The sequence below is a fragment of the Suncus etruscus genome, chromosome 5, assembly GCF_024139225.1.
Source record: "Suncus etruscus isolate mSunEtr1 chromosome 5, mSunEtr1.pri.cur, whole genome shotgun sequence".
Taxonomy (NCBI): domain Eukaryota; kingdom Metazoa; phylum Chordata; class Mammalia; order Eulipotyphla; family Soricidae; genus Suncus; species Suncus etruscus.
In genome coordinates, this window is record NC_064852.1 from 132,315,329 (window position 1) to 132,336,998 (window position 21,670).

The 21,670-nt window shown below is 39.3% G+C and overlaps 1 protein-coding gene across 1 annotated transcript in view; it reads right to left on the reverse strand.

The window, feature by feature from the left end:
• Window positions 1–7,791: 7,791 nt before the first annotated feature.
• Window positions 7,792–21,670, reverse strand: part of FAM171B (family with sequence similarity 171 member B) — a 73,394-nt gene continuing 59,515 nt past the window's right edge. The window contains exons 2-9 of the mRNA XM_049773189.1: window positions 21,145–21,378; window positions 20,463–20,555; window positions 17,528–17,686; window positions 16,943–17,113; window positions 12,541–12,657; window positions 10,660–10,783; window positions 8,205–10,465; window positions 7,792–8,010 (exon numbers count right to left, since the gene is read on the reverse strand). Coding sequence (XP_049629146.1) covers window positions 9,130–10,465; window positions 10,660–10,783; window positions 12,541–12,657; window positions 16,943–17,113; window positions 17,528–17,686; window positions 20,463–20,555; window positions 21,145–21,378 — 2,234 coding nt within the window. The 3' untranslated portion in view covers window positions 7,792–8,010; window positions 8,205–9,129. The remainder of the gene's footprint in view (window positions 8,011–8,204; window positions 10,466–10,659; window positions 10,784–12,540; window positions 12,658–16,942; window positions 17,114–17,527; window positions 17,687–20,462; window positions 20,556–21,144; window positions 21,379–21,670) is intronic.

Below are 21,670 nucleotides of genomic sequence, written 5' to 3' on the forward strand. Positions count from 1 at the left end.
ATGTCTAGTATATTATGTTTTAGAACTTTTATATCTGCCTTTAGACTGATTAAAATAATGATTAAAATCAGTTTGATTTCAATCACTATTTTCAAATATTCCATTTGAAAACATTTAATATATAAGAATTCTCTCCAAAAAAAAAAAAAAAAAAAAGAATTCTCTCCAGGTACTGATGTAAGGTTTTGCTTATACTTTTCTCAGACTATGTTGTTGAAATAACATTGTTGTTAAATTTTAGTGCTGCAAGAAATATGGGATACATATTATTTCTTCAACTTGGTGATTTTATATTCTTTTTTTTTTTTTTTTTTTGGTTTTTGGGCCGCACCCGGTAACGCTCAGGGGTTACTCCTGGCTATGAGCTCAGAAGTCGCTCCTGGCTTGGGGGACCATATGGGACGCCGGGGGATCGAACTGTGGTCCGTCCAAGGCTAGCGCAGGCAAGGCAGGCACCTTACCTCTTGCGCCACCGCCCGGCCCCGGATTTTATATTCTTTAGACAAATGCATAACCATGATATGGTTCAGTAATGTAATATTCCTATTCCTAATTTTTTTGGTATATTTTTGGGTCACACCCGGCGGTGCTCAGGAGCCACTACTGGCTCTGCACTCAGAAATCATTCCTGGCATAAGGGACCATATGGGACGCCAGGATTCAAACCACTGTCTGTCCTGGATCTGATGAGTGCAAGGCAAATGCTCTACCACTCTGCTATCAATTAGGCCCTCCTATTCCTATTTTTTTAGTGATCTCCATATATTTTTATATAGTAACTGTTCCAACTTACATTTCCACCAACCATACACTAGGGGTTCCTTTTATTCTGTCTCCATTTTGCTGTTCTTGTTATTTTTTGTTTGTTTGTTTGTTTGGGGATCCCACCCAGTGGTGCTCAGGGCTTATTCCTGGCTCTGCACTTAGAGATCACTCCTGATGGAGTTTAGGGGGGGCAGTATGGGACACTGAGGATCAAACCCAAGTTTGCTGCAAGTGCTCTTAACTACTCCTGTTCCTGACTTTTTCCCTACTTTCTAAAGTGTTTTGTTTCTTTTGTTGTTGATGATGCTTTTTCAGTTATTATTTTGACTCTAATATCAAGAAACCAAGAGGCTGGAGTGATAGCATAACGATAGGGTGTTTACCTTGCATGCGGCGGATCTAGAACAGACTTTGGTTCAATCCCCTGAAAGTCCCGGAGTGATTTCTGAGCTCATAGCCAGAGGTGTAACCCCCTGAGTGTTACAGGGTGTGGCCCAAAAAGGGGAAAGGGTGAGGGAGAGGATGTGGAGAAGGAGAGGGAGAGGGGGAGGGGAGAGGAAGAGGGGGAGGGGGGAGGGAGGGGGAGAGGGAGAAGGAGGGAGGGAGAGAGAGAGAGGAAGGGAGAGGAAGGGAGAGAGAGAGAGAGAGAGAGAGAGAGAGAGAGAGAGAGAGAGAGAGAGAGAGGGGGGGGGGAGGGAGGGAGAGAGGGAGAGAGAACAAAAAGAACCCAACATCTTGTTGGTGCTTGTTGATCATTTATTTGTATGTCTTATTTGGAGAACTGTCTATTCAATATTCTGCTCATTTAAAAAATTGGGTTATGTGTTAGTATTTACTTGATTTTGAGCTCCTTATTTATTTTATATTTTATTGTTGTTTTTGGTTTTGGATCAAACCCAGCGGGGCTCAAGGGTTACTCTAAGCTCTGCACTCAGAAATCACTCCTGATAGGCTTGGGAGACCATATGAGATGCCAGGAATTGAACCTGAGTCTATCTTGGGTAGGTCGCATGCAAGGCACACACCCTATTGCTATGCTATATCTGTAGCCCAAAAATTCACCAAGAAAAAGTCGGTCTGTTTTGTTTTGTTTTGTTTTTGTTTTGGGGCCACACCCGGTGGTGCTCAGAGGTTAATCTGCTCAGAAATTGCTCCGACAGGCTCAAGGGACCATATAGGATGCTGGGAATGGGTTCATCCCTTGTTGGCTATGTGCAAGGCAAATGCCTTACCACTCCAGCTAGCCCAGATTTTGAGTTCTTTAAATATTCAAAATATAAATTCTCCTTTTTTTTTCAGCGATCTACTTTTTATTTTAAAATGCTTAGAAAGCAAAAAATGAAAATTCTATGAAAGAACATTGCAACTTGCAATGCTAGAACAGAAAAGTAACTATGTTATCATTTTCAACTATATATATATATATATATATATATATATATATTATCATACCCTGGTCTATGGTATTTTGGTCCATACCCAGATCTTCTCAGGCTTACTCTTGACTCTTTGCTCAGGAGTCACTCCTGGTGGTCCTCTGGGGACCCTGTATGCTGGGGATCAAACAATGGTAAATGTCACTGAGTCTGGGACTCAGTGTTTTTTCCAATTGTTCGCTTTAGTAATTTATTTTGTTCAGAGATGAATTAAACCATTCTGTAACTCTTATTTTTACTTACTGTTCTGTAACTATTATTCTATAACTCTACTTATTTTTACTTTATTTTATTTATTCACTTTTCCCAAAATGAATAAAAGAAAGTGGTTCCAAAAGACAGTTTCTTCATTTATTGATGACAAGTTGTAGTCCAGAGTGAATATAAGTCAGCTATTTTATCTGGAATTGATTCTATGTTTTAGCTATGTAAATAATGCTACTTATGAGAGCTCTATTTTTATTATTTTTAATTGAGGTTCTGTAATCTAATAGTTTGGTTTTTGGGTCACACCCAGGGGCTCTCAGTGGTTCCTCCTGACTGGCTCGGGGACCAAATGGGGTGCTAGGATTCGAACCACCATCCATCCTGGGTCAGCTGCATGCAAGGCAAACATCCTACCACTGTGCTATTTCTCTGGCCCCTCTAACAGTACTCTTATTACTGGTTTCCCATGCACGATTCCAACACCACAATCATGTTTTTATGTTTAAAATACTGATTCCATTTGAGTAGTTTATAAAAACTTCCACATAAACCTGTCAAAAGTCAGATAATTCTCAACTCTATTACCTTGTCTCACTATCTCCTGTACTGGAGAAAATAAAATAAGTAACAAATGTCTATGTATTTTTGTCAACTGACTGTTAAAAAGCCCTTATAATATTTGATTACTCCCAATTCTCCCAGGCTCCTTACTAGAATGTCTACATCATCTCATGTTGCTTCTGCTCAATTAAAAATCATGAGGCCCTAGAATAATGAAAAATCTGGAATCTGAAATACTGAAAAATCACTCATTAGTAATCAAAAATGTTACCTAAATATAGACATTGATAGCGAGAAATGTGCGATGAAGGGCAACTGAAACACAGCCATGAACAATTTTGCAAACATGGTGCTTAAATTTTTTTATTTATGTATTTCAGTTTTGGGGCCACACCAACAGCACTCAGGAGTTACTCCTGACTCTGCACTCAGAAATTGCTCCTAGCTAGGGGGACCACATGGGATGTGGGGATTCAAACTGGGGTCCGTCCTGTGTTGGCCGCATGCAAAGCAAGTGTTTTACCTCTGTACTATCTATCACTCCAGCTCCCTTTCTCATAATTTCTATAAACATTTCCTTAAAAACACACACACACACACACACAAGCTTTCAATTACCTGCTGTTACACTTAAATTTGTTACTTAACACTGCAGGTTGTAATTGATATCAAGATTGTTTCTCTAGTCAGATGCTCCTTTTATTTTTATTGTTTTGGTGGTGGTATTTTATTTAGTTATTGCAATACACATTGGGTTCAAATCATTATTTAATCATTGCAGTGTTGCTATACCAATCCCTTCACCAATGTTTCAAGATCCTCCACTGTTGTCTCATAGTCCATTCCTAAGGTTTTTAAAAATTATTTTGTCAGCTAAACACAAAATGGACCTATTACTTTAGTACTCCAGGGGCTTAAGGATGGAGGTATGAGATAAATGCAGGGAACTCTAGTGAAAAGTCACTGGTGGTGGAAATAGCCCTAATTCACTGTCACTATATGCCTGAAATACAACTGTGAAAGACTTGTAATTCACAATGGTCTCAATAAAATTTTAAAATAAAAAAATTATGGGGCCGGGCGGTGGCGCTAAAGGTAAGGTGCCTGCCTTGCCTGCGCTAGCCTTGGACGGACCGCGGTTCGATCCCCCGGTGTCCCATATGGTCCCCCAAGCCAGGAGCAACTTCTGAGCACATAGCCAGGAGTAACCCCTGAGCGTTGCTGGGTGTGGCCCCAAAACCAAAAAAAAATAATAATAAATAAATAAATTATTTTGTCACTTTGAAATCACAAATTTATGATTGGGCTTCAGGCAATTTCAAGTTTCATTAGTGTCATGGTCTCTTGGCCAATGCCCTTCCCCCATTTGCCTCATCAGTTTGCTTCTACAAGAGGCATCAAAGCTTTTTTTAATTTAAAACAAATCAAAACAACAAAAAAACCCTTAAGTCAATGAAAAGAATTTCATTTCCCCATATAGAGGTTCAAAGTGCAAAGGAAAATGTCCTTTATTTTTAAAGAAGTCAACCAATCCGAATCTAAGGGCAGAGTTCACAAAATTTCTACCCAGTTGGTATGAGAGCAAACTGAGAGACTCTAGTCCTTTCCAGACAGAGCAATTCATCTATAAAGGCCAAGGTGATCTATTAAATTAAACAAAGCAAACACTATAAAATTTTCATATCAATTTGAATTATTTGTCATTAACTTACCTACTAATCTTACACGAGACTCTGAAGACAATGGGAAACCATTAGGTTTGCCATTTCTGAGATTTGTGAAATGGGTGATGTTGGGAGTTGTGGGGGTGTTTGGGCCACACCCAGTGGCCTTCAGGGTTTTCTTCTGGCTCTGTGCTTAGAAATCAATCCTGCAGTGTGAAGGGGGAGGGACATATGAGATACCAGGAATCTAACCAGTGTCAGTCCCTTGTTGACTGCATGCAAGGCAAACACCCTGCTGCTGTGCTATAGCTCCGGCCCACCCCTCATGTTCTTTTATTTTGTTTTGTTTTTGTTTTTGGGTCACACCCGGCAGCGCTCAGGGGTTACTCCTGGCTCTATGCTCAGAAATCGCTCCTGGCAGGCTCGGGAGCATATGGGATGCTGGGATTCAAACCACTGTTCCTCATGCAAGGCAAATGCCCTACTTCCATACTATCTCTCCTCATCTGTTTTTTGAGGGACCCATTTTCCACTGAAACTCACCGAAGACATTTGTAGTACATTCATTTATATTTCATATTTCTAAAACTTGTCAACTGAGCGATGGTCATGATGTTCTAAGGTCCCAAAATACAAACACCTTGATTTAGTATTCAACTGAGAAGGAACTATAACACTATATGGAAAAAAATCACATCTAATTGAAAAATACAAAGACAAGAACGAGATAATTTTATCATTTTTTCCACTTATGTATTTTGGAAATTAAATTTTACATTCTTCTTATCCTGCAAAGCTTTTTCAACGGCTATAAAATATATTCAGCTTTTAATTTTACTAAGTAAAAATAAGAACTTTGGAGTACATGAACTACCAAGAGAAAACAATTTGTTCTATGAAGGTATTAAATTTATATTTACTATAGAAAGTGTACTAAGAAAATATAACTATCTATAAATTAAAATGATTCAGAAAAAAGGGGCCGGAACAATGGTGCAGTGGTAGGGCATCTGCCTTGCATGCAGCTGAACTAGGATGGACTGTGATTCAATCCCCCGTTGTCCCATATGGTCCCCCAAGCCAGGAGCTATTTCTAAGCACAAAGCCAGGAGTAACTTCTGAGTGTCACCAGGTGTGGGCCCCCCCCCCAAAAAAAAAAGATTCAGGAAAAAATATTTCACATTTCACCCCAAATGAAACAACATAGCAAGTATATTTTTAGATTTTATTATCTTTAATGAACTATATTTAACAATTTACAAATCATCTTGTTCCAGTTTTCAGCAGTAAATATAGTAGTGATGGCAATAAATACATTGAAATTTGAGACTTCTCTGATGAAAAATTACAAAAGATAGAAACACTTAAAAACAAAGAGGGCAAAAATGTGATCTCTAGGTCCAAAGTGAAAATTAACAGTCACATTCTTTATGATTCTACTCTATGAAGAAATCTGAGTGAATATGTCATTGTGAGCTTAACCTTTCTAATAAATTTTGAGGGGTATTATTTGACCCACAGATCCCTAAACTCTGTAATATACATCAATAGCAGAGGAGGCAAGCACACAAAAAGTGATCAGAAAAATGATTGCCAAAGCAAAGAAGTGCTTTATTTTTCTAACATTTGTGACCTTCGCATATGCTCTGTACTATAAAAGGGCATAATCCCTAGACACTGGCAGAAATGGCATAAAAATGAATTTTATAAAGTCTCAAGATCATAATATGTATTCAAAAATACATATAGCTGTGCTTTAGTAAATTAATCCATCAGTTAATTGAGGGATAACTTTACTTTTAATATATATCCAAAGTACATACAAAGGATCAACAAATGTTAGCAATTTGTGACCAAAATTTTCTAGGTTTACATTTGCAGAAAAACTGTGTTTTCAATTTAAAAGTTTAAGAAAGTTGTGACTATTGGGGGTTAAGAAAAAGTAGATGGCTTCAGCTTTTTAACCATTTTGTGAACTACTCACAAAGGAGAAGTTACAAATTTTTGATCATTAAAAAAGATAAATTGCCTTTATTTCCCAATTGAATACAGAATGTGCAGTATATTAAAAAAAAGGTTTTATGCTGAAACAACAAAAAAACTTTCTAAAAAAGCCCTTGGGGATACAACTTCTCATTTTGTTTACATGAGAATGAATAAGTGGGATAGGGGAATAATATACACTCTAATGACTATGTATTCATGTCCAAGCTAAGAGATGAAATATTTTCAAAGGTGGGAAAAATAGACACTTAAAATTCTGAAGTACAACATTTTACTATTATAGCTTCTGCCTTCCTTCATAGGGCAAACCAACATAAAATGGATACTTAAAAGATAAACGTCACTTGCATGCAAAAATGTACTGTTCCAACATGAAACTCTGGGTCTCCATTTAATAAAAACTGCACATCTGTTTGACCAAAAAAATGCTTTTTTAAAAAAGATGTTGCCATATCCTTCTAATAAAGCAAGTCTATATCAAAGGCACTTCAGCAGAGTACTAATCCTTAATCTCTCCCTTGTCCCTTTAATGCATCTTTAGACCAATAGGAAGCTCTAACTTGGTGCCTTGTCACTCCCCACCTAACCCTCCCAAAAATAAATCTAGGCATTGCCCTAATATGTTATCTACTATATGAATTGGGCAAAATGTACCAAACCTTACCTAGGTCTTTAAGTTCTTTGGGTTAATGCAGAAGGTAGAGACAATATCCGATTAGATGTTTCAGAAACAATTACAAGAAAAAAATTACAAATCTACCGTCTGGGGGAGTTGCCTTTAATCTACATGTATAATTTGACCACTGTGGTTGATCTTGCTTCTACCAGCTTGTTTATGTGCCTTGGATCTCCTTGTTGAGTGAGGATAAGAAATAATGGTAGTTCCATTTTTTCCCTTAAGGGGAAGTTTGCTTCAGACATGCATCTTTTTGTAAATTAAAAAGCCAATGGAGGGGCCGGAGCAATACACAGCGAATCGGGCATTTGCCTTGCACGCAGTTGACCCAGGCCTTGCATGTGGCTGGCCCAGGTTCGAATTTGGCATCTCATATGGTCCCCTGTGCCTAACAGGAGTGATTTCTGAGCACAGAGCCGGAAGTAACCCCTGAGCGCCTCTGGGCATGACCCCCAAAAATAACAACAAAAAAAGTGGATGGATTTTAATCAGCAAAAATTTTTATTTTTAGGCTATAAATGAAAATGAAGAGCTGAGGTGCATAACTAAAAGTGTTCATAACAATTCTTTACTATGATGAAAATGATGAATACAGTACTTTCAAACTGGAAGGAAAAAATGTTGAAAGAATCTAACTGAATCAAAAAAGAAATGCTTTCCCCATGAAATTGAACTGTTTTCCTCAAATATATTTTAACTATAAGCACATCTGGTCTTGGAGAGATAGCACAGCGGTGTTTGCCTTGCAAGCAGCCAATCCCCAGGACCAAAGGTGGTTGGTTTGAATCCCGGTGTTCCATATGGTCCCTCGTGCCTGCCAAGAGCTATTTCTGAGCAGACAGCCAGGAGTAACCCGTGAGCACCGCCGGGTGTGGCCCAAAAACAAAAAACAAAAAAGAACATCTAACATCTACATATGTGAAGTTATCAAACTTAAATTTAAAGAAAATGGTGTTTATTTCGTTTCATTAACATATAAGAGAAACATGGAAATGTTTCCTTCCTTTACCTCCACATATTTTAGTATAGGCTCAGATTGTTTTGATTCATGGACTTTGTTATGCCAAATTTAATAGCCCTTAATAACTATACCTCTAACTTTTTTTAAATCAAAATGTAGTTCAAATGATTTTAGACTATGTGTTTCACTTTGCTCCATATTGGTAAGTTTTTCCTGAAAAGCAAGTTCGTTTTTGAAGGTGGGAGAAGGGAGAAGAAAACTGAAAATAAAGTTCGATTTTAGAATATTCGTTTCTCAAAGAAGTAATAGCTTGTTCAATCAAATTAAATTCAAAAAGAAAACAAAAAGGAACAACAACAACAAAAAAAAAATTTAGCCTTTAAAGTTCTAGAATGTTATCAGTCCCAAACATCCATCAAGTTCAAGAATAGGCAAAGCAGAATAGAATAATAATGTTTCATTGGAATATGCCTAAACAACACAGGGATTTCTCAACACTTGCAGTAGTCTTTAAAGCAGAGGCAACATTTTGGGAAGCAACTTTAGGAATACACGTTTTCACAGTGAAGAAGAGAATCAGGGCAAAATTGGTCAACTGAGCAACTTTTCCAGAGAACATCATCCTAAGAGTTCTTTTCTACATTTGTTTTTCCTGAATACTTCAAATTCAATAGGTCAGAAAAAAAAATCCTTTGTCTCTTTCATTAACCAACAACCATGCTACTATTTACTCTGCTTGTGACATGTCTGGGGACCATGAAATTGCTCAGTCTCAACTTCAGTTCATACCGCAATTTTACAAGAAGCAAGACTAACAGCACAACACAGCAGCAGAGATACAACCGCGCTGGGGGGTTAATTTAGGGGGATCAGTGGGCGTTCCTCCCTCTTCTTCCAGATATTCGTCTTGCTATCTCTTTTGGCCAGTGGTGGTCGGCTCCGTTTTCTCGTGGGGGATATATTGGTTTCAAAATCTTCAACATTGCTCTTTCTTCCAGGGGACTCTTCCCCAGGATGCTCTAGGATGGCTGCACTCCCTCCATCGAGGATGTGCCTTAAGGCAGGGTCCTCAGGGGAGCAGATGGTGGTGCCACTCTCACTGCTACTGAGATCTAAGTCTTCCAAGTAAAGGATCTTGGGCTGATGCATGCTCTTGATGAAAGTCTTCTCCCTCTCGAGTTTCCTACTCGAGTGATGTTCATTCATGTCAACCCCCGAGTCTAGGCTCGTGTCATTACTCTGGGTTCTCTTGCCCCTTTTCAGGTCTATAAAGGAATGTCTCACTTGAGCAACTGGCTTCCCATCGAGAGACACAAACCAGGCTCTGGGATGTGGGGAGGGTTTTCCTTTGGACAGTTCCAGCAGAGTCTGCTCAGAAATTCCTTGAAGTTCGGACGAAAAGGGGGTCATTACGACAGCTTCATTTAATGTTCCTGGAACAGAGACAGATTCTAGTAAGCTGTTCGAATACCGGCTCCAATCTGAAGTTTGGGATGGCAAGCTCTGCTGACCTTCAAGTGGGATGTTTTCTTCCCTGGCATCTGGGGGCTGAGGATGCATTGGCATTTTGGGCAATGTCTGGGTAAAGATCTCTCTGTTTACTGGTTCCATCAACTGGCCATAGACTAACTGTCCCTTTCTTGGCAAAGTAGCTGACTTAGCGGTATGTATGTGCTCAGGGGCGGAGAAAAGGTCAGAGGTTTGAAGGATGGCAATGGGCTGGCTATAGAGATGCATGAGCTGCTCTGGAATGTGGGAACGCCCATATACCTCCTCATTACCTGTGAGATACCGCTTTTCCTCTGGAGCATCACTTAAGGATGGAGACAGATTGCTATTAATGTGTTTAGGCTGCTTAGATCCGAAGCTGGGGTCCAGAGACTGTGTTGGGTTTCTTGAGTAATTACTTTGACTGACTGAGAGAAATGAAACATCTTCATTATAGATTTTAAAATTGTCCCGAGTTTTCACTACGGACACTCTTTCTTCTGCTTCTATATTTGACGTTTCCTTTTTTTGAGGGCTATACGAGTTTTTGGCATTGAATAACTGTGACTTATCCTCAGTTTTTAATGCAACTTTAACTGAACTGATGTGATTTATATGTGTTGTGGATGTGGTTTGATCTCTCTTCAGGACCTCAAGTTTAGTGATATTTCTTTCTCTTTTCTGTGGAGTACCACATTTATCCCTAAAAGAGATGATAAAAGAATTATTCCACACACGTGCATTATAATTTACAGTATTCCTGTTAGCATGTACCAATTTTTACTTCAAATATTTCAAAGGCAACTGATTTCTATAAATAAATTCTGCAATGATACACAGAACTACAGACATGCTATAATTTATTTTCTATGTGGATATGGTGATTATTATTCTTACCTGCAATAACAAAGAAGAATGGCAAAAAATCCAATGACAATGACTATGGTTCCTCCTAATATGGCTGTAAGGAACACTGTGTGGTAGGCTGTTATATCCGTTAAATCTCCATTTGTACTTGAAACTGAAAGATTCAATACAAGGAGGGATAATGTTTTATTTTACATTCTACCCAGAGTACAACAGATTAAATATGTGTATGCGGGGCCGGAGAGATAGCATGGAGGTAAGGCGTTTGCCTTTCATGCAGAAGGTCATTGGTTCAAATCCCAGCATCCCATTGGTCTCCCGTGCCTGCCAGGAGGGATTTCTGAGCGTGGATCCAGGAGTAATCCCTGAGCACTGCCGGGTGTGTATGCTCTTCTATGCTCTATTCCCATACTGGGCTTTCTTAAGAGTGGAATTTATTTTCTTCCTTAACCAATGATTTCTTATATTCCCCAAAATAAGAACTCTCAAAAATAGGCTTGTATGGCATGACCCTGACCTTTTTACTAAGATGACCTAAAAGTTGGATAGTATCTAAGTAGAAAACTGGTATTCTTCATCCTTTAAATAAGGAAAAAGTTGAATGGTTGGGTTTGCCTAGCCAAATCATCAGAAACTAAAAATCAGGGCTGGAGCAATAGCATAAAGGCAGGGTGTTTGCCTTGCATGCGGCCTACACAGGATGGACCCGGGTTCGATCCCCGGCATCCCATATAGTAACCCAAAACTGTCAGGAGTAACTTTTGAGCACAGAAACCAAAGTACTGTTGGGTGTGGCCCACACACACACACAAAAAAACTATAAATCATCAGCAAATGTCTGAGATATATGTTTTTAATTGCCATAGTTAATTACTATTGTAATAATCAAAGGTTGAATTGAGACTTTAAAAAAACCAAAATGTGACCTTGGCTTTAGTCCAGAGAGTGAAGACTTTCTCAGAAGACAGTGAAAATAGTAACTCAACCATCAACAACTGATAGATGTATGGCATGGTAATTGGATAAAAAATTAAATTAGATTAAAACAAATAAACTCAACAGGTTACAACTACCTCCCAGAACCAATCTTTATTTTTCAATAACAATTTATATCTAAGATAGTTAAGGATCACCACACCCAAATTCCACAAACTCTGCTTTTCATAAAAAAGATTCAATACTTATCAGTTAAACTAAATATATGTATTTATATTTATTTATAATATATATTTATATGTCATATATAATATATATACATATTTATATTTTATATATATTTATATTTGGTTTTGGGGTCACATCCAGCAGTGCTCAGGGATTACTCCTGGCTCTACACTCAGAAATCACAGGCTTGGGGGACCATATGAGATACCGGGATTCTAACCACCATGCTTTGACATGCAAGGCAAATGCCCTACCTCCATGTTATCTCTCTGGCCCCTAAACTAAATATATATATATATATATATATATATATATATATATATATATATATTTTGGTTTTTGGGCCACACCCGGCGGTGCTCAGGGGTTACTCCTGGCTGTCTGCTCAGAAACAGCTCCTGGCAGGCACGGGGGACCCTATGGGACACCGGGATTCGAACCAACTACCTTTGGTCCTGGATCGGCTGCTTGCAAGGCAAACGCCGCTGTGCTATCTCTCCGGGCCACTAAATATATTTAACTTGAAAAACATCTTATGTTCATCAAGCATTATAAGTATTACTAAAGTTAATTCACTTTACCTTCTTATACAAATCAAAAAAAAAATAAATTGAAAACTATGAACATTTCTGACTTTAACAGGAAAGGTAAATAAATGTCAGTGCTTAAAATAATATCAAAATCTGTTGACATCAATTCTGGATGACTACCTCAATTATTTTTCTATTTACTTTTTTCTCTTATTACCTCTAGTTCCTGGGAGTGGAGCTGCTATCCAGTAGCCCAAATATGGAGCATCATATGTCCAAATTAAATGATTATTATATTCTTTTACCATTCCCAGGCCATGATTTACCCAAGCACCTAGAAAGGAAGGAAAGAAAAAAATATATTATTTGGTTAATTATAATCTATAGATTTAAAGAGCTAGGAGTCAATGAATACGATGACAGATTTTTTTTTTCAAAGTTGATAAAATCTGAGGCCAGGGCCCGGAGAGATAACACAGTAGCGTTTGCCTTGCAAGCAGCCGATCCAGGACCAAAGGTGGTTGGTTCGAATCCCGGTGTCCCATATGGTCCCCCGTGCCTGCCAGGAGCTATTTCTGAGCAGACAGCCAGGAGTAACCCCTGAGCACCGCTGGGTGTGGCCCAAAAAACAAAAAACAAACAAACAAAAAAAAACCTGAGGCCAGGGCTGGAGTGATAGTACAGCAGAAGGGCATTTGCACAACATGCTGCTCACCTAGGACGGACCTGGGTTCAATTCCCGGCATCCCATATAGTCCCCCAAGCCTGCTGAGAACAATTCCTGAGTGCAGAGCCAGAAGTAACCCCATGATACTTCCAAACTTTAATACTGCAAGCCCAATCTGATCAGAGTAAAAGTGATAGAAAAATTACATAGAAGACCACCAAGCTCAATGAGCCTAAACAATAAGAGAAAAGATTTAACTACACCAACCATCCCAGTAAACCTCCAGATATTTGTTTGCAATTTACAACATTTACAACCCAAAACAAAGATCATTCCTGGTTTCTTTGTATTTGTTTGTTCACAACTTGGTTTTACCCAAAAAGAGATTTTCCTGACTTAAATAATTTATTTATTGATCTAAGTTTTGATAAAGGTTAACTAAGGAAATTAAAAAAAAAACAATAAACTAAGAATGTAAGCATTTTAGGGAAATCATAAATCTCTAAGTCATGTGAAATTTTTGTACATTGAGATGTTTTCAAAATATGAGAGTAGGGAAATTACTGGTAAGTATTTAAATTGCAAGCAATAAAAAAAGACAGAGAGCAGGGAGAGTCCCTTTGTCCCTGTATCCATGCCAGCACTGGTTGTTCTTGTTCTTTTTGATGTGTGCCAGTCTCTGTGGTACGAGATAATATCTCATTGTTTTGACTTGCATCTCCCTGCTGATTGATGATGTGAAGCATTTTTTTCATGAGCCTTTTGGCCACCTGTATTTCTTCTTTAAGGAAATTTCTATTCATCTCTTCTCTCCTTTTTTTTTTTTTTTTTTGGTTTTTGGTTTGGGGGTCATACCTAGTGGCACTCAGGTTACTCGTGGCTCTGCGCTCAGAAATTGCCCCTGGCAGGCACAGGGGACCATACGGGATGCCAGGATTAGAACCACCATTGTCCTGGATCGACTGATTACAAGGCAAATGCCCTGCCACTGTGCTATCTCTCTAGGCCTTTTCTCTATTTTTTAATTGTGTTGGAAAATTTTTCTTGCTTTTTCATTTTGAATAATCTTTCCCTTCCTCTATTTTGTTAAATTTTTTTTCATTGAGTCACCATGAGACACAGTTACAAAATTGTTCATTATTGAGTTTTTGTCAAACATTGTCCAACACCCATCAGTCCCTTCACCAGTGCACATTTCCAGCCATCAATGTCTCCAGTTTCTCTCCAGCCCCTGCTCCCCAGCCCTAATATATATATGGATGATATTTTGCGGTGGTGTTTGAGTCACACCCAATGATGTTCAGGAGTTACTCCTGGCTCTGGGCTCAGAAATCACTCCTGGCAGGCTTTCGAGACCATATAGAATGCCGGGAATCGAACCCAGGTCCATCCTGGGTCAGCCACATGCAAGGCAAACACCCTACCACTGTGCTATCACTCTGGTCCTTGGATGACATTTTAAACTTCTTTTACTTCTTCTGACATAGAGGCGGCAGTGTTGTGGGTGTGATGTCTTAAATCTATACAATAGGATGCTAACTCTTGGTAGATATCATCTGAATTGTAGGATATACAGACATTATTGAAACTGCTTGAAGTGGGGAGAAAAAAATCCCCAAATCCCATATTTCATAACTAAAAATGTAGTATTGTGGTTAGAAAAAGTTTTTCTCATACCTAGCACAGTAATTTCTGTCATTTCTGCTTCCTCTTAAAATCATCAATCTGTTATAGTTTACCTTCCGTAAGGAATTTCAGTTTAGGTTTTAGTTTTACCCCATAACCTTCTAGTTAGAGTGAAATTCTCTTTAGTGGAATCTGTTATTCCCTATTATCAGTCTAGGTGATTAAGTTTGGGTTCCAACAAATCACCTGAGCCTCAATAGATTTGTGCATTCTATTTGTAGGTTCCAAAGATGTGTGCCAAAATAAGCATACAAACTACATTTTATGGCTGCAGTATGTCCAAAAGCTTGGCAACAGCTACTAAGAAAAGAGTCACTAGAGCCCAGAGAGATAGCACAGCGGCGTTTGCCTTGCAAGCAGCTGATCCAGGACCAAAGGTGGTTGGTTCGAATCCCGGTGTCCCATATGGTCCCCCATGCCTGCCAGGAGCTATTTCTGAGCAGACAGCCAGGAGTAACCCCTGAGCACCGCCAGGTGTGACCCAAAAACTAAAAAAAAAAAAAAAAAAAAGAGTCACTAAAATCCAATCTGCAGAGAAGTTATAGTACCTACAGTCTTCTTGCCCCCAAGGAAAAAGAGATGACAGAGAAGATAAAAAAAAATTAGACTGTAAAAAAAAAATTATCAGGCCCGGAGAGATACCACAGCGGCGTTTGCCTTGCAAGCAGCCGATCCAGGACCAAAGGTGGTTGGTTCGAATCCCGGTGTCCCATATGGTCCCCCGTGCCTGCCAGGAGCTATTTCTTTTTTTTTTTTTTTTTGGTTTTTTGGGCCACGCCCGGCGGTGCTCAGGGGTTACTCCTGGCTGTCTGCTCAGAAATAGCTCCTGGCAGGCACAGGGGACCATATGGGACACCGGGATTCGAACCAACCACCTTTGGTCCTGGATCGGCTGCTTGCAAGGCAAACGCCGCTGTGCTATCTCTCCGGGCCCAGCCAGGAGCTATTTCTGAGCAGACAGCCAGGAGTAACCCCTGAGCATCACTGGGTGTGGCCCCCCCCAAAAAAATTAGCCTGTAAAATTATCTGCATGTTGTATCATGTCTGTATACCTCTATCCTCTCCAGCTATGGACTGACAGATTGTTTCCTTTTGATTTTTAACATTAGAATCCAAGAATAAAAACAAAATTTTAGGGGCTGGAGAGTTAGCACAGCAGTAGGGCGTTTGCCTTGCACACAGCCGATCTAGGATGGATGGTGGTTTGAATCCCAGCATCCCATATGGTCCTCCATGCCTGTCAGGAGTGATTTCTGAGTGCAGAGCCAGTAGTGGCCCCCGAGTGCCGCTGGGTGACCCAAAAACAAAACAAAACAAAACAAACAAAAAATCAAAAAAGACAACAACAAAATTTTACATATTACTTCACATTATATTCATCACACAATCATAACAAAACTATTCCTTAAATTTAATTATGCTATTCAAGAATGCTCAAAAGTGCAAGAGATTAGGACTGCTGAGACAGTACAGAGGGTAGTAAGATCTTCCCCACTATCTCTTATGGTCCTCTGAGCAGCTCTATGAGTAATTTCTGAGTACAGAGCCAGGAGTAACCCTTGAGCATTACAGGGGTGATGACAAAATAAACAATGAGACCTCATAAATTAAAAGAAAGTAGTGGTCACCATTACTTCTGAGGTAGTCATGTCCCAGCTGATACCTCCCTCTGTGGCATTCTCAAAAGGGGCTTGGGGCTGGGGCAGACTCCCCTTTCTGCACATGAATGCAGCCTAGCACCGCACCCTGCACTGTCTGATAGAAACAGCCCTGCTCCACAATTTAACCACATCAAACTACCAAACCACCCAACTTATTTCAGATCTCTAAATCCTGGACCACATGGATAGACACCTTCGTGTTAGCTCAGTAGAATCCCAGGAAAGTCTGATGGGAAAGTTACATAGTAATCTACCTTAACACAGAAGCTCAACTAGCACCAACAACTGCCCAGTAAATTCTTAAGACAGTAACTTTAATAGCGCCATGGAGAGATAGAACAATTATTCCAATTGACACTTGCTGATCTGAGTTTTGGAAATTCCATTTGCCTTTGTGTGGTCACAAGCAACGTAAAGTTAATTTGTGTCTGCATGGAGTGTGGCTATCGTGGTGGGCAGGAAACTGGGGACACTGGTGAAGAGAAGGTCTCCCTGGTGGTGGAATTGATATTTGAATATTTAGTGCTTGAAACAACTGTATTATGAATAACTTGGTAAATCAAGTTTGCTTTCAGAAGCAGAGTGATTTCACCTAGTTCACATACCTGTGTCCATATCAAATGTCCAGGCAGGTATGTAGTCCCCTGCACTTATATCATTTGTATGGAGAAGGGGGAGGGACATTTGAATGGAGCCATCCACCTTTAATTCTTTTCCTCCAGAATATATTTTGACACATACTGCAGCAAGAGGATTCAACTCAACACCTTCAATACCTAAAAAAGAATTCAATCTCTTACCATCATACACAAAACACAGGTTCTAGTTATACAATAAATCCTATGGGTGCCTTTACTTTCTGTAGTTCATCCACTTAACTATCTTAATATCAGACACTGTGCAAGGAAATGACGCTACCTGCTGTGTTATCGCTATCACTCAAGTCTCTGAAATTCTTGCTTTAAAATAATATATTCAATAGACTCTGTTATAATTTTCTGTCATAGAATAAAAGGAAATTAGTTATTAACATTTCATAGCTAAATGTCTCAAATGTAATATGTGTTCTCCTCCAAAATTGAAATGAATGTTAAATACCTAAAATACCTATAAAACCTTTAAAAACATTTAAAACATTTAAAAAGACTGAGCAGTTTCCTACAAATGATTATATATTGTGTCAACAATACCTGATTTATTGGGAGTAATTCCAGTTGTATAAAGAAAATTGTCCACTTTCAAAAACTGCTGTAGAACAGTAAGGTAGCCTGTGACATTGTTGATGTGATGGTTGTCTGGCAGTTTAATTAAGGCTTTTGAAAACTGAACACTTGGTTGAGATTTGGCATCTAGGAAAAGGAAGTCTCAATAAGAAATAGACAAAGAAACAAGCACAACATTGAGGAGACATTTGACTTTAATGGAAACAGTGACAATTATTTATAAATCTCACTAACAAGTTATAATCTTTATTTTGCTTATTTTCTGCTTTTGGTCCATACCTGGTGGTGCTCAGGGCATTCCCTGGGCTCTGAGCACAAGAATTACTGCTAGCTGATTCAAAGGACCATTTGGGGTGATGGGAATCAAATATACAAGTGCCCTACCCGCTGTAGGTTCTCTAGCTCTGAAAGATCATTACTTTTATTTTGGCACTGAATAAAAAAAATCTCCATTTCTTTATTTTTATCTCACTTGATTCTGCTGCCCAGAAATTCACTACTTTTCTTTTTTAAAAATTCATATAAGGAAATCATCACACACCGACCATTTTTAGAATATAGTTCACTTGAGAATTTAATTTCTTTTTTAATTTTATTTTTATTTTATTTATTTTATTTTTTTGCTTCTGGGCCACACCCGGCGTTGCTCAGGGGTTACTCCTGGCTGTCTGCTCAGAAATAGCTCCTGGCAGGCACGGGGGACCATATGGGACACCGGGATTCGAACCAACCACCTTTGGTCCTGGATCGGCTGCTTGCAAGGCAAACGCCGCTGTGCTATCTCTCCGGGCCCGAAAATTTAATTTCTTTAGCAGTAATAGAGTTAGTGAAATGTATCATAAGGAAAAAAAATCAAACAAAAGCATCTCATTATTCTCTTATTTTTATGAGTGTTTTGGTTTTGGGAGCCATACCCAATGGTGCTCAGGGGTTACTCCTGGGTCTTCGCTCAGGAAATCAGGCGACCCATGTGATGCTGAACATCATGGCTGAGTTGAATAAACAGAAAAGAGCTTGACCCCAACTTGACTCCTTGGCTGCTGTCTCCCAGCACTGACCCTGAGTGCCCACCTTTGAAGGGACCCCCGTATTAAGACTGTGACATGTACCTAAGATTTTGACAGTGCTAAATTTTCCATGGATTTTTTTTCCTGCTTTTTATTTTCATGTGCATACCTAAACATTTTCATTGAACAAACTGCAATTTTCTTGATCAAATTTCAAAAGAAAAATAAGAAACATTTTTGAGATATTTTAAGAAGTGACGCTGTGGGGCTGGAGAGATAGCATGGAGGTAAGGCGTTTGCCTTTCATTCAGAAGGTCGGTGGTTCGAATCCCGGCATCCCATATGGTCCCCCGAGCCTGCCAGGAGCGATTTCTAAGTATAGAGCCAGGAGTAACACCTGAGTGCTGCCAGGTGTGACCCAAAAGACAAAAAAAAAAAAAAAGAAAAAGAAGTGAAGCTGTGTATTTTCTTTGATACCATGCTGTACTGGGTGGTTTACTCTGGCTCTGTGCTCAGGGATCACTCCTGGTGTTGCAGGGGTCCTCAAACTTTTTAAACAGGGGGCCAGTTCACTGTCCCTCAGACCATTGGAGGGTCTGACTATAGTAAAAACAAAACTTATGAGCGAATTCTTATGCACACTGCATATATCTTATTTTGCAATGAAGAAAAAAAAGACAGATACAAATACAATATGTGGCCCACGGGCCATAGTTTCAGGACCACTGGGAGGAACCCTATAAGGAGTTTTGGCTTGAACTTGGGTCAGCAACAAGCAAGGCAAGTGCCCTATCTGCTGTACCGCTGCTCCAGGCTGAAGATGTACACTTTCTAAGAAACAGCTTTAACATCAGAAAGTTCTGCTTAGGGCCCGGAGAGATAGCACAGCAGCGTTTGCCTTGCAAGCAGCTGATCCAGGACCAAAGGTGGTTGGTTCGAATCCTGGTGTCCCATATGGTCCCCCGTGCCTGCCAAGAGCTATTTCTGAGCAGACAGCCAGGAGTAACCCCTGAGCACCGCCGGGTGTGTCCCAAAAACCAAAAAAAAAAAAAAAAAAAAAAGAAAGTTCTGCTTAGCTTTACTAAGGATCACCTCAGGAAACTGAGGAAGTAAAATGGAGAGACCCAGTTGGTCTCAGCAAATAGGGCATTTGCCTTCCATTCGGCTAACTGACCCAGGTTCTGGTTCAATCCTGGGCATCTCATTTGGTATATCCCCTCCCCAAGACTGCCAGGAGTGATTAATGAACGTAAAGCCAGGAGTAACCTGAGCACTCCTGGGTGTGACCCCAAAACAAATATTAACTCCCCATGAGAATAAAATTAAATATCACAGTAAGAAAGAATCAAAATGCTAGAGTTTCCCCTAACGGACTAATTAAGAAAAGGAAAGAGGCAAAGTAAGAGGAAACCATTATCTTGTGTTCCTAAAGTCGAATCAGATCTCCTATGTCCTCCTTCCCCTTGGTTTATGCCAGTGGGGTATGTCTTTCCATGCCTGCCAGCAGGTATGTCTTCCCTCCCAGCTGCAGGATTGCTGCTAGAGGCCTGTAAGTCAGAAGCCCCAAAGGTCTGAGGAAAGATGCCTTCAACCCTTTCCCTCATTTCATCAGCTACTGAAAACAAACAATGAAAGTATGATCTGGAAAGACATCAGAATCTCCAATAGTTTCAGCAAGTCAAGTGTTCTTCCTATTTGGTGGTTGAAAGAATAAAGAAGAAAACGGATGGATTCTACTATGTACAAATCCCATTATAAACTGATAATGAAATAAAAATAGTTGATATCAACTTATATTTAATATTTTATAAATTTGTTATGATCATCATTGATTAGTAGAGAAGTATAGTTATCTAACCAGCTTATCAGTTTACTTACTTCAGAAGTGTACTTACCAGCTAATTTTCCAGTAATTAAAACTGTGTCTTCAAAGAGCCATATATTTGCTTGGCTTTGTGGGAACAGTGAAAGTGTCACTGATGAATATACTGTGAAAAATAGCACATTTAGAAATTTGATTAAATGTGGGCAAAAAAAACCCACCTAAACTGAAAACAAACAAAAAAACAAACATAATTTTGTAAAAGCAGGTCCAAAAAGGTGGGAGGGAAACCAAACTATGATAGAAAAGTAACTCAAAACAAAGGAAAAAATGAATGTAAACTATAAGTGAGGGAAAGGAAAATTACTATAAATTAAAATTAAATATTTAGCACCATTATTGTATACTAATAAACTTTTGTTTTTCATACAGCAGTTTCTGTACCCTAATGACTGATTATGTTCTCTAACCTCATATATAGATGGTCAAAGTAAATGTTAGAACAACCCTCTATTGGGGCCGGAGAGATAGTTTAGTCCCCACTTTCAGACTAGTTTTGTACCAGAGGACAGAACTTACTCAGAATTGCTTTAATATTTATTTCTATAAAAAGCACCATCATGCTTTCTTCCAACTGCCGCACCTTTTTTACCTTCATATTCTGAACATCTGCAGTATGCAATTCCAGTTTCGATTTACCACAAGAAAATCCCAGAGCAGATGGGAAATCCTTTATGTTTATCTCTTGTACTTACTTGGCATTCTTCCAGTCTTCCAGGGCAGGGGTGTCATTACGTAGCCATCCTTGTATGCAATAATTGTTAAACTGAGTCCTAACTTATAGGGTACTCTTATCGACACTGCACCATTATTTTTAGTTATTGCAGAATTTGTCTTTGTATAGTTCACAAATACTTCCACAACTGCTTGACTCAGGTATTGACGGCTGATGATGTCATTCACCTGAACCTTCAGCATAAAAACAGACACTGAAAGAGAAGTCAGAAATAGAGGCATGTTATGGGGCTGGCGTGGTGGCACTAGAGGTAAGGTGTCTGCCTTGCCAGCGCTAGCCTAGGACAGACCACGGTTCGATCCCCCAGCGTCCCATATGGTTTCCCAAGCCAGGAGCGACTTCTGAGCTCATAGCCAGGAGTTACCCCTGAGCATCACCAGGTGTGGCCCAAAAACCAAAAACCAAAAAAAAAAAAGAAATAGAGGCATATTAGGTCAAAATAACAGTATATACAACTGTTGATAAATTTAGGAACTATCCATGCA